This window comes from Scomber japonicus, chromosome 12 (assembly GCF_027409825.1).
Source record: "Scomber japonicus isolate fScoJap1 chromosome 12, fScoJap1.pri, whole genome shotgun sequence".
Classification (NCBI taxonomy): domain Eukaryota; kingdom Metazoa; phylum Chordata; class Actinopteri; order Scombriformes; family Scombridae; genus Scomber; species Scomber japonicus.
In genome coordinates this window covers 3415569-3429654 of record NC_070589.1, presented here as the reverse complement: position 1 = coordinate 3429654, position 14086 = coordinate 3415569, and the positions used below count along the sequence as shown (strand labels likewise).

At 40.7% G+C, this 14086-nt stretch overlaps 1 protein-coding gene across 1 annotated transcript; it reads right to left on the bottom strand.

The window, feature by feature from the left end:
• Nucleotides 1-1527: 1527 nt before the first annotated feature.
• On the bottom strand, nucleotides 1528-2479 carry ptf1a (pancreas associated transcription factor 1a). The gene is made up of 2 exons (XM_053330081.1): nucleotides 1858-2479; nucleotides 1528-1730 (listed from the first exon to the last, which is right to left on the bottom strand). The coding sequence occupies exons 1-2, from the start codon at nucleotides 2477-2479 to the stop codon at nucleotides 1528-1530; spliced, it is 825 nt and encodes a 274-aa protein (XP_053186056.1).
• Between the last annotated feature and the right edge of the window lie 11607 nt (nucleotides 2480-14086).

The window sequence follows — 14086 nt, the reverse complement described above, 5'->3', positions numbered from 1 at the left end:
TTGTTTACGAAGAAAACTAGATACTTCATTATGTCTAACATTTAAAATAATAAACATAAAAAGAAGTTATTAATCCTGATAGTACTTATGATATATAAAAATGCTAACCCACCTGTTATGCTGGAGCTTTTTAAAATCCAAACTGTCAGCATCCAGCAGCGTGCTGCGTGCTGCTGCAGAGCTTTAAATGCAGCCTTGCAGCAGTGTGGACCCACATGCTTCATATAAGCTATGCGGCTGTGTGTTGCAGTAGCGTGGGGGCGGCCGTGGGGACACATGATGGTGGGATGCCGCTACCACGGGAAAATCTGTCCGTGGAGCACCTGGCAGCACAGAGCCGCATTCAACAGTCTCCCACCATACTGCTGCACGCCCGCGTGCGCTTCAAACACCTTCAGCTGTTGTGGGTATACAGTGTCGTGTCATTAGCATCTCATTTGCATATTCATGTCACACAATATTGTGCTGTATTAGTTTGAATTATTTACCGTCTTAGTCTTACTCATTGAGACTTTTGGTTAACAGTGTTTCTATTGAACAGAGCTCATTAGGCCCACGTGTGTTTATATTCATTCACAACAGGTCATTCAAGTGTTCACTGTAATATGTTAACATAACATTATGCCTCATCTACCACCAGGAACAAAGAATCTTATAGACATGAATTATTTTAAGGACACATTTGCAGTCAGGCCTGATGTTGTAATGATGAGACTAAAGGGCTAGTGACTCCTAATAAGCGTTGAGCAAGTCTTGGTAATTATAGACAGAATGTTTCATATTGTGTTGAAGAGTGTTTAAGACTTGGCTTTCAAATATGTGTTTCTAAGTCAAAGCAAAAGCAAAAATCATTTGTTAGTTTGACTAAAGGTTGAAGGTGCACTTTAACTTTAACTTTCAGTCACATCTTATGGCCTTCATCAGTGAATGAACCTTGCTCAGGAATATTGACATTTTTCACTTGTTGGAAAGTTTGCACTGAGTGGGATGTGTGCTAAGATTATTTCTCCAACTATTTCCAAGATGAATGATGAAGCTTCAAGCTTATTCTCTGCTTTTAGAATAACACACTAATACTGTACTGGACTAACTGTTGATGTTGATCATCTTATTTAATATTTCATCAGACAACATTAATAATAACATATAACAGAGAAGAAACAAACTTTTTTTGATCATTATGTGCTTTTTATTTGTAGGTTGAATAGAAATATAAATCAGCAGTAAAAAAATATATTTTCCTCTCATTCATTGCAATTAAATTAAAACATATATTATCACTTGTGAAAAAAATTAAATACATGATTGCCAGTTGCCTGAATTACAAAAATAAAATTATCAACATGATAAAAAAAAATATTTACAACAACTAATACAATATCAGAAACTGTACAGTCAGCTCACATGGTGCTCACATTTTTACAATGCGCCTTCAACAGCACATTAAGAAACATTCACTTCATCTAGTTCTTCACATTTACAATGTGCGTTTTACAGGAGCGGTCAGCAGGACTCCGGTAGTTCTGTTTAGGCCACCAGGCCGTACGGAAGCTCGTTCTCTATGTCTGTGAGGCCCGCTTTGTTGTGCAGTTTACGGGGGTCCTCCGGGGTCCACACCTTGGCCGTGCGGATGATGTTCTGCTCCCGGAGCTGCTTTTCATCCGACCAGGACAAAGAGTGACCGGCCAGAGGAGGCAGGCCGTAGTCTGGGTCGCTGGGAGAAGGAGACCCTAGGAGGAAAAGACGGACAAGAACAACATTAATATCAAGTTCCTTTTTCACTGTAAATGAGTCTGCATCATTTTCTCCATGAATTAAAACGCTGTATTTAGAGGAATGGTCTTTAAATGAGCTTACTTGTTCCTCTGTGGCAGATAATGACTTTCTTGGGCTGCGCGTGCGTCTCGTTACTGGAGTTCCTGATAGGCAGGTCCGACTGCACGAGCTCGGCGAGGAAGTTAATGTAGCCGATGGCCAGCCGCAGAGTGTCCACCTTAGACAGTCTCTTCTCGTAGGGCAGAGTGGGGATGTGGGAGCGCAGACCCTCGAATGCATCATTGATGGACTGCATCCTTCTCCTCTCCCTGACGTTGGCCGCCTGCCTCAGCTGCTGCATCTCCATCTCAGATCTCATCCTCCTCCTCCGCTTCAGCAACGGCCCGCCGTGAAGGCTGCCCATCTGAGGGGAAAGGTCCGGGGTGCTGTCTGCGCAGCTGTATGAGAAAGTGGAGGAAGAGGAGGAGAAGGACAGGTTGCCGATGTCGTAGTCACCATCGTGAGGCACAGCTCTGCTGCTGCCGTCTTTGCTGTAATAGTCTTGGAAATGACTGGTGAGGAAATCGACATCATCATCCAAAAAGTCATCCGTGTCCAAGTGTCCGTCTCTAGAAGACTGGTCAGTGAAAAACTCGTCATCGTCGAAGTAAGGAGGGGAGGAGAAAGAGTCGAGTCCAGAGAAAGGGTCCAGCACACTGTCCATCTTCGTGTGGCTGCTTGTGTCTCCTGTTGTTGCGGTAACAATGACACGTTGTTCCTTCTTTTATTGACTCGTTGCTCTGTGGTCACTGCTCACGGTCAACAGTTAGTTTTAGTAGAAGATCCGGCACGCGAGGTTTCTTTATAGCGACATCCATAGTCGCGTGCCGTTTGCCAGGAGCGCCAACCAATCACAGCTCGGTCCGCGAAGCGCACCTCGAGATAATCCCCCAGAAAGCCCCGCCTCGTCCTCCACAGGCTGGCCTGAACATCTCAACTATGTCCTGACACCACAGCGCACTGCAGAGCCCTCATTTATATTTCATTATTTAACATTGTGTCATTTCTCAGATTATATTCATTACACCGTTATTTGAATGAGACACATTTCACTAAATACTGACACAATGACAGCAGAATCACATATCGGCCTGCTTGCAGAAAACTGGCTTATCCCAAAAATGTTGTTGCGAATGATCATGGATTTTAGATCAGTCAACGTGAGCTCACAGTTATCTACAATTAAATAAATGCATGGGTTAAGGCGTGTTGTAGACTATAGTTTACTATTAAAACATACTATAGACTCATTATATACCTTATTATACCTTCACCTCATGATTGCAGGACACTTTGCAGCAAGACACTTCAGTTTTGTACTGCTATTCAAACATTATATGCTATTCGAAGAGGCTACGGCTAATGCATCATATGTTATGTATGTTATATTGCCCTACAACCTTTAAATGAACTTCGGCTGGAGGTGTTGACACAGTGTCAGAATAAGAGAATAAATTATATTCTGATTAAAGAAGCAGATGCTGTCAGCATAATCAACATGTGAATATAAACCCTGATGTCAATAAACATCTATTTCTATGTATTTCTAATATTAAAGTCAAATATAACTTATTATTTTGTCACGACTCTTACACAATAATACAAACAAAAGAAATAAGATCGTGTTTAAAAACAAAATATAAACAAGTGGAACGACATAAAATAATTGCAATAAGACATTACAAAAATGTTACAGAGTTGAATTAAATGACACTTTAAAAAAAAACTATCACATTTAATTAATACATCATTACGTCATTTTTCTTTCAAAAGAATAATAGCGGCTGTCGATCATTGGTTGAGTATCTTATGGTAAAATGTAAGCTGAAGGTGGATAAACCTGTTAACATGTAGCTGAGTGGCTGGTCCTCTTCAGCCTGCTCATGTGTGTAAGAGCACTCAGCTCGCTCATTTATTTAGCCTTAAGTGGGCAGCGCTGCCATAAATACATGCACCAGTAGAGTGGTCGATGCGCCACTTGTGCCAGCCAGTGCGGTTTTGATTGGGAGAACTGGTTGACAAATAAAAGCACAGTGGTGGCCCCGGGGCGCGCGCCTCTCTGACACCTCACGCGACAAATTAACGCTCGCCGGTATACCGAAAGGAGACTACCCACGGATCTGGGGTCTGTAAGTACCCATCTATTCACTCTATTCAGTGGAAGGGCTCACTTTGTTCTGCACAGAAAATGGACCTTTGATGCAGGCTGTGTATGCGCGCGCACCACGTGTGGATATTGGTGGTGAGACAGAAAGCTGCAACACGGGCCGTGGCCGTGGGAAGAAGGCCACTTGCGCTCCCTTCGCCAGTCAATGCAACATGTCGTGTTATAAATGAGGCTTGTGCTGCTGTCTACATAATGAAGCTGTAGCTGGAGTCCACATGCACAATGCACTCACATCCCGGTACCAACCAGGTGTTCTACACAACAACACGCACTGACAGATTGCTGCAGGACTGCTCTTTAAACCCTCAAAACAAAACCCATCTCCCATCGGCATGTGGTCACTGACTATCATTAAATCACACATAAGCCAGAATAAAGTGTCCCGTCAATTAGTTACACATCACATCACAAAAATGAAAATTCATGTAACATTTTTCCTTTGATGTGCAAAAACGTTGATAAAACAAACAAAGTCACATATTTCTGTGAGACTAGAGAAACATAAACATAAACACATGAATATATGAAATCTCTGAGTGGACTTCCCATGGTCTTTTGTATTTGTCTACTCTTCCTATATCGTGTATAAAAATGTCAGTTTGACTTCAGGTTCTATCATTTCCTGTTGGTTCATACTTTGTGCAAAAATGAGCCGTTTTCTAAGAGAAAGACATTTTCATCTTAGACAATGAGCATGACATTGTCCCCTGTTTGGAATATATATATGAATTCATATTTTCATGTAGTGCTGCAATTTCTCTTGTTGCGGGTTAGGGGTCAGGTCTTGGTTTTACTTAAATGGTCCACAGTGTGGTTTGTTTATTTTGTTGTTGTTTTTGAAACAACATTAAATGATCTAATTCATTCAATGTCAAACATTCATACACGATTTCTGCAGAATGATTTCATTTGTTCATCAGTTCATCAGCAGACTTCAGTCATTTCATCTGCTGCCGTATCCATAATAACATTACAAGGGTTTAGGAAAATATTCTTTTTCGTCTTCAAACTAATTTACACTTCATAAATGCACAGTTATTATTTATGAAATTGATAACTGGCTATTTTAAATCGAAGTTGATAGTTTGCAGACGTGAGTTTGAATCTTTTTCGGTCAGATCTCCTCTGAATGTAAATGTGAAGACATATTGACACAACCCGAACAAAGTCTTTTCTCATTTTTATGTTACAGCAGAATTGTGTTTGGAACTTTTCTCATTTGTGATTCAAGGCGGTAATAATGAAATCCCATGAATGAGATGTACGTAGCATTTGCTGTGGTCAGTTTTGATTTGTTTTTGTGTTTACGTGTGTGTGTGTGTGTGTGTGTGTGTGTGTGTGTGTGTGTGTGTGTGTAAGTCAGACATGTTAGTTAAGTGTGCCCCCCTCCTTCTCTTTCCTAAAAAGCAGATAATAATTTGAACCGTGCAGGTTTTTAACGCGCCGTGACCGCGCGCTCCACGTCGTCTCATTGATGAACGTGCTGCCTTTCTGAACAGGCCGACCTACGGGAGCAGAGCAAGTGTTTCGGTTCCCATGCAGCCCCTCGGTCTGCAGCGTGCAGCAGGCTGGAGATCAGCCACACCGGTCACGGTGCACGTTAGGGTTGGGGCAGGTGGGGGTACACACACACACACACACACACACACACACACACACACACACACACACACACACTACGGACACACTGAACACACTGTTGCATGAACCACAAAACAGCCTGTATAAATGAATAACATCAGTATAAAAGGAGAAGTGACTTAACGTCCTGCCACCATGAATAAATACAATTGATCATATTTCCTACTTCTCAGTTAACTACTAATACTAATATTATAAAAGTATAGGCTAAGGCATCTTTATTGTGAGACAGTCTACCCTTCAACAGCATTCAAAGGAAAAATAAAAAGGTTATACATCACGTGTTGATAGTTCCCATTTAGTTCTTTATAAATTTAATGAATTATAAAAAATATTGGCTACTAAAACGTTTTGCTTTATGGGGTTCTTTCATTCCTGACTTTTCATTATTTATTGATTATTCAGATGGAAAGATTTTTTATCAACTCTTTAATGTTTTAATATACATGTATGAAATTCCTCATTATTCTCTGTATTTTCCAGGGAAAACATGTAATGTGGTATTACATTTAAACAAACGTTAAGTTTAAACCCGTGTTAAACTCCACTCATTATTTATTATTGCATATTTGTTTGATGCACCAGTAATATTTAAGTAAAATTTAACATATTTAACTTTAACTAAATAATTGATTTTAAATGTACCAATGAGCACTATAATACTATAACAGAGCATATTTATTTTCAGGAAGCTTTTTGGGAAATGATCAAGAAATGATGGACCTGAACAATAGAGCCTAAGCAAAAAAAAACCTTTTATCTACACTACAGTTTCTCTCATTAGTTTAGAATCAGTTAAAAAGCATAAACATCCTCCACATATGAGTATCATTTCAAATGTAAAGTGAGACATATCTAATGATCTAATTATTTGACTGTTAGTTTCCTAAGTGGTGCTGCTGTAGTACCTTTGAGCATGTTGCCCTGTAGAAACTGGAAAAGGGAATCCAGAAAGTGAACTATAGGAGACAAACGTGTGGAATCAGAGTTGGAGCTAATCCTCCCGCTCAGTGATTCGGTGGTAATCCCTGTAATCTGTGGCTACAGGGGATTATCCATCTGGATGACTAAAACAAATTAAAGGGATTTACTCAACAGTAATTTAACAACTTAATTAGATGCATATTTCAGTCTCCTCTGTAACCTTTGTTTGTAGGCCACTTGAAGGTAAATGCCTAGAGGATTCTTTGCCTAGATGTTTTGGAGAACTTAAAAAAAACAAAAAAAACATTTGTTGCAAATATGGAGAGGATTGAGGTACGTTAGGAACCCTGATTCCAGCGTTATAGATGTTTAGCTGGATTCTATCCCTTTCATGTAAATATTATATTTTACCAGTTTTAGTTTTATTGACACATTTCACATGTAAACATATATGTGCTCATATATGCTTATATACTCTAGGCAAAACACAACAGAAATGAAATGAAAATAAAAGGGTAGAGTATTCTCCCTCAGAATTGGATACCTGGTAGAGTAGAGCATGTGTAGAGGAACAGTCTTTCATTCATAGTTGCAGCATTTGGTTGATGGGTATTATTGAGGTGAGTTGTGGGAGAATTTGAACTCAGTATTTCTAGAATTATCAGCTCTGAATGGAAGGGTTCAGGTTCCTATTATAGTCAGAAAATAATGATAATGTCATTTCTGATTGTTTCATGGTGGTTATATTCTAATGCACAAATAAACCCATCCTCATCTCTCAGGAAGGAGCCACATTGTCAGATTGTGTGTGAATGCAGAGCTTCATCCTGTCCACTGTGTCTCTCTGCTCTGTGTGTGTACAGCTCAGACCTGCTCTCAGTCACACACACACACACACACACACACACACACACACACACACACACACACACACACACACACACACACACACACACACACACACACACACACACACCTGCAGCTCTTTATACATCATGACACAGAGACAGAGACGTAGACAGAGAGCAGAGACAGAGACAGAGCACAGAGACAGAGGAGAGAGACAGAGACAGAGGAGATAGACAGAGACAGAGGAGAGAGACAGAGGACAGAGACAGAGGACAGAGGACAGAGACAGAGACAGAGACAGAGGAGAGAGACAGAGGACAAAGACAGAGGACAGGGACAGAGACAGAGGACAGAGACAGAGACAGAGGAGAGAGACAGAGGACAGAGACAGAGGACAAAGACAGAGGACAGAGACAGGGACAGAGGACAGGGACAGAGGACAGAGACAGAGACAGAGGACAGAGACAGAGGACAAAGACAGAGGACAGAGACAGAGACAGAGACAGGGACAGAGGACAGAGACAGAGACAGAGGAGAGAGACAGAGACAGAGGACAAAGACAGAGGACAAAGACAGAGGACAAAGACAGAGGACAGAGACAGAGACAGGGACAGAGGACAGAGACAGAGACAGAGGAGAGAGACAGAGACAGAGACAGAGCTATGTAAACTGGTAATCTGACACGTGTACACTGTTATTGACTGGGGTGCTACACACACACACTGTCCAAAGATAGTTGCAGGCATCCTGAATACAGATAAATAATTACATTCAGGCGGAGGTTTTCCCTAGTAGCACCAGTGTGTTTATCAGTAGGTCTCTGTTCTAGTGGGTCATAAGTAATGAATGAGAAGGATTAATGGTGCACGAGTCCATACATGGTTTTCTAGGTAAATCCTGCACAATATACCTTTAACCATACCACAACTGTTACAAGCATGTCATAGAAAGAAAGTCATTTTAAAAACATTATCATTAAACATGATCAGAGGTTTAACCAGGTTTAAGCGATTGTCTACTTAGAGAATGACTTAGAGAAGCATTTTCTGAAATTATCATATTAAGATGGTTAAGGTTAAGGAAAGATCTTCATAACTTCAGAACTTCATAGTAAAAGGAAACTGATATTGACTGTTGTTGGAAGACTGGACATGAAGCCCAGTCTCCAGTGTTCACTAGCCAGACTTCCATGTGTCAGGCTACTTCCTGCTTTGGAACTCAACATAAACACAAGCAGTGACCAAAGTGTGTCTGTCCCCTGTATGTTGCTGTGTCCTCAGCAGCCTAATGACTCAGATAACAGAGGGCTGCCTCCACTTGAAATGATAACTGATGGACTTTGACTGGAAAAGCTGGAAATGCAAATGTCTGAATCAGCCACTATCATCATTTTCACTACCTGTTAACTGACTATACATGCACACTTATACAGCACCACTCTGTCACCCTGTTTCTCTGTCCCACACACACACACACATACATACACACACAACACACACACACACACACACACACACACACACACACACACACACACACACACACACACACACACACACACAATCTGATGAAAGCAGGTCACAGGGTGTTAGAGCATGAGCTGCTGTGCTAGCACCGGGGAGGCCTGGGAATCCCGCCACATGCAGACAGGACGCGGACAGACAGACGTCAGGAGGGCAACCGCACTGCAGAATGACAGACAAATTAAAGATAATGAGAAAGCATTCTCACCATTAGTGTTTCTGCATTAAACCTGTTGCACATCACGCATCATGATGTATGCACACATTTAGTCTATCACAGATTATGTCATTGGAGGAAAAGATCAACAGTGGATGTACATGTAGATGGCACAAATCACACACACAAACATGCACACACACGCACGCACATGCACGCACACACACACACACACACACCATAATGTTACACAGTTGTAGACATTTCAGATTTAATTCTATTTATATATCAGTGACAGCTTTACAGTCGGGGTCTTTGAGTGATTTTAAAAAGATAAGACAAAAAATAATAAATGTAGAAAATCTCAAGTTTTTAAGTATTGTGCATTTTCCAAATGGAAGAGAAATATTTGCCTTTAGACTGTTATACTTCATAACATGTATAACATGTAGTAGTGCAACTTAAATTTTTCTAATAGTGACTAGTTTTCTGGTCATTCTCACAAGAAATTTGCATTTCACTATACAATTATTTTCCATAGTGCACAGTAGGTATGTAAAGATGTCAACCTGTATATAACATGTAGCCTTAGCTTAACACAAAGTCTCATAACTAGTTTTTTCTCATGAGGCTTCAACTGCATCTCAAAGCCTTCATTGGCAAATGTTCACTTCTCAAGCCAGGTAGTGGCACTTGTGTACGGAAGTTTGTAAAACTGCTAAAAGTCAAGATTGAACCTTCACTTAATCAGTCTAAATTATTATTTAGACTGACCATCTTGAACTTCCAAAACTGAACTAAAACAAGTGGAAACATTATTGTTGTCTCTTCTTTTTTCTGTTTGTTTGTTTTTGTGTTTAGTTTTTAATGTTGAAAATAACCTTTTTCACATGAACAAGTTGTCTCTTGGATTTCTGTTTTAACATAATAATCCATAAATAAATAATATCATATCATATAAAAAGGAGCATTTAATTTCTGGGCCAGTTAGTGCTTTAGTGCCTTGCTCATGGACATTGTGATAGTAGCTGCTGGAAGAAGAGGGTCCTCATTCACCACCCAGATAGTCCCAGGCCTTGTGATCCACACTCACTCTCCTGCCTGTTTAACCTCTAAACATGAGGAGAGCTAAACACCCCTCCCATTTCCTTTCCCCTACAATATGATGAGCATAAACACCACACTACTGAACTCTACATCATAATCCTCCAAAGTCCTTGAGGCTTCTAGCTGAGTGTGTGTGTGTGGGGGGTGGACCCGGTCAGTGTGTTTGTGTGTGTGCGTAGGGGGTGGGGGTGGGGGTGGGGGGGCTGGAGGGAGGTAATTGACTCATCTACTGCTGGCTCTAATTGATTTGGGCGTTAATCTGGTGGCTCCAGACTAAGAGCCAGGCTAATATGTGAGGAGACTGGAGAGAGTCCAGCTCTGCCCGGAGGCTGTTGATGGCTGCAGGGAGGATTGGAGAAGATTAACAGAGATTTTGGAGCGTCTTGTAGGAACACCAGAGCTGAACTGTCTGTCTGCTTGGCTGTTGAGAATAACAAGACAGGGTCTGAGGAAAGTTCTGCATGCAAATGTGAAAACTATTTCATTAAAGACAGTGTTCTAAGGGTTTTGGGAACACTGTGAGCCTCAGTAACTTCCAGGGTCCTTGAAGGGGTCACAGGTCACAGGGGTCACAGGTGTCAATATGGAGATCCTATAACAGTCTTTTACAGGGTTCTAGGTGTCTCTGGCTTCTGGGTTCTAGAGGTCCATGTTTAGGTTCTAGGTCACATAATGTACTTTCACTTGATTGTAGCATCTTTCAAATGATATGTTATGGTAGAAAAATGAGCCAATTACAGTGAAAATGGGTTTAGTCTGTGTGTTTCTTAAAGTCCATTCATATCAGAGATATAAACTGTTCATCTCACACATAGCACCACATGTCTGTAGCATCATCACAGCAATATCACAGGTCTGTAGCAGCATCACAGGTCTGTAGCATCATCACAGGTCTGTAGCATCATCACAGGTCTGTAGCAGCATCACAGGTCTGTAGCAGCATCACAGGTCTGTAACATCATCACAGGTCTGTAGCAGCATCACAGGTCTGTAGCAGCATCACAGGTCTGTAGCAGCATCACAGGTCTGTAGCAGTATCACAGGTCTGTAGCAGTATCACAGGTCTGTAGCATCATCACAGGTCTGTAGCATCATCACGGGTCTGTAGCAGCATCACAGGTCCTCAACAGAACACTCTGATTTGTATAACAAACAGACAGCATCCTGTCTGACAGCATCTACCACCTTCACTTCAAATACACACTACGCAGAATCAACTGATACAAACATTCCTTCTCTTCTAGATTTTTGGGCATATTTTTGCTTTTATTTGATGGAAATAGGGAGAAAGAGAGAGGGTGCTCCATGTGTTCATCATAGTTTTGACTGCTGCAAAAATATTGCCTCTCCTGGAACAATAAAGTCCTACTTGACTTGTCTGCCACAGTGACAGTTTTGATACCACTGGGACCTAAAAATAAGAAAATATCAAATGGCTCACAGTGACTTTTAGATAGTGTTCAGCAACACCTGCAGGTGATGTAATCAAAGTAAGGCAAGGCACGGCAGTTTTATCTGTATAGCGCATTTCATACACAATGGCAACTCAATGTGCTTTACATAAAACAGAAAAACATGTAATTTGAGAAACATTAAAACATAAAAATAGAAAGACATAAATAAAATGATCGCAGCATAAAATAATAAATTAGCTTTAAAATCATTAAAAGGACATAGAGTGCAAATGAAAGAAATTAGCTTTTTAAAATCATTAAAAGGACATAGAGTGCAAATGAAAGAAATTAGCTTTTTAAAATCATTAAAAGGACATAGAGTGCAAATGAAAGATTAAAATGTAAAGTGCTTTAAAAGAGCTCAATCATAAGTACAGGAGAAAAGTGTTTTTAACCTGGATTTAAAAGTGTTCACAGTTGGGGCTGATTTCAGTTCTGCTGGTAGTTTGTTCCAGTTGTGTGCAGCATAACAGCTAAAAGCTGCTTCACCATGTTTAGTTTGAACTCTGGGCTCAACTATCTGACCTGAGTCAGTAGATCTCAGAGCTCTACTGGGTTTATATTCTACTAACATGTCATTCATGTATTCTGGACCTAAACCATTCAGTGATTTGTAGACCAGTAGCAGAACTTTAAAATCTATTCTATAGCTGACTGGGAGCCAGTGTAAAGACTTGAACTGGAGTAATGTGCTCTGATCTCTTTGTTCTGGTTAAAACTGGAGCTGCAGCGTTCTGAATGAGCTGCAGCTGTTAAATGCTTTTTTGTGGGAGTCCAGTCAGAAGACCGTTACAGTAGTCGAGTCTACTTGAGATGAAAGCATGAATCAACTTCTCCTGGTCTGTTTGAGACATAAAACCCTTCACTCTGGATATGTTCTTAAGCTGATAGAAGGCTGTTTTGGTGATTGATTTGATATGACTGCTGAAGGTCAGATCTGAGTCTATCAGCACGCCAAGGTTTCGGACTTGGTCCATAGTTTTTAGAGAGAGGGACTCGAGATGTTTACTGACAGCAATCCTCTTCTCTTTATTGCCAAAAACAATGACCTCAGTTTTGTCCTGATTTAATTGAAGGGATTTTGGTTCATCCAATTAGTTACTTGCTCTAAACAGTGACACAATGACTGTATTGGACTGTAGTCATCTGGGGACAGTGCCAGGTATATCTGTGTGTCATCTACATAACTGTGATAGTCTACATTACAGTTCTGCAGAATTTGACCCAAGGGCAGCATATATAGACTGAACAGAAGGGGTCCAAGAACTGACCCCTGAGGAACTCCACATGTCATAGCCACTCGATCAGATTCATAACTTCCAATGGTCACAAAATAACTCCGCTCTTCCAAGTAGGACCTGAACCAGTTTAGGACTGTTCCGCTGAGTCCTGCCCAAGTTTCCAACCTGTTCAACAGTATACTGTGATCCACAGTGTCAAACGCAGCACTGAGATCCAACAGGACCAGAACTGACACCTTGCCTGAGTCAGTGTTCAACCTTATGTCATTTAACACTCTAATAAGAGCTGTTTCTGTCCTGTGGTGAGGTCGGAAGCCTGATTGAAATTTGTCAAAAAGGCCACTGGAGTTCAAGAAATTGCTGAGTTGATTAAAAACCACTTTCTCAACGATCTTGGCTATAAAAGGAAGATTTGAGATAGGTCTGTAGTTGGTTAACATGGAAGCATCCAGCGTTCTCTTTTTTAAGAGTGGCTTAATGGCAGCTACTTTTAGGAGTTTAGGAAACACACCTGATTTAAGTGAGCTATTTATTACTTGTCGCAAATCTGTTTGGACAGAGTTCACAATAGTTTTAAAGAAATCTGATGGCATTGTGTCAAGACAGCATGTTGATGGTTTTAGATGCTGCACTGTTTCCTCTATGGTTTTTTGGTCAACTGTTTTAAATTCTGACATTGCAGTTGAGTTATTCCTGGGAGGTCTTAGGGGTTGCATCATTTTATTGTTGTGTTGATTTGTGTTGATACCTTATGGACTGGATTTTTTCACTGAAAAAGCTAATTCATTGCATTTTTCTGTGGAAAGGAGTTCTGGAGCTATACACTTAGGAGGGTTTGTAAGCTTATCAACCGTAGCAAACAGAGTACAAGTGTTGTTGATGTTCTTATTAATAATTTCAGAAAAGTGTTGCTGTCTAGCTTTGAGTAACTCATATTTAAAATTACAAAGACTTTGTTTGTAGAGGTCAAGGTGAATTTGAAGTTTAGTTTTCCTCCACTTCCGCTCTGCTTTCCTGCATTCTGTTTTTAAAGCCTTTATCATCATAGTGTTCCTCCATGGGGTTTTCTTTCTGCTCAAGGTCGTCTTAGTTTTAATAGGTGCAACAGCATCCATGACATTTGAGATTTTCCAGTTAAATTTATCCAGGAGTTCATCAACTGTCTCTGCACTCACAGTTGGTGACACAGCTATAGCCTCCATAAACTT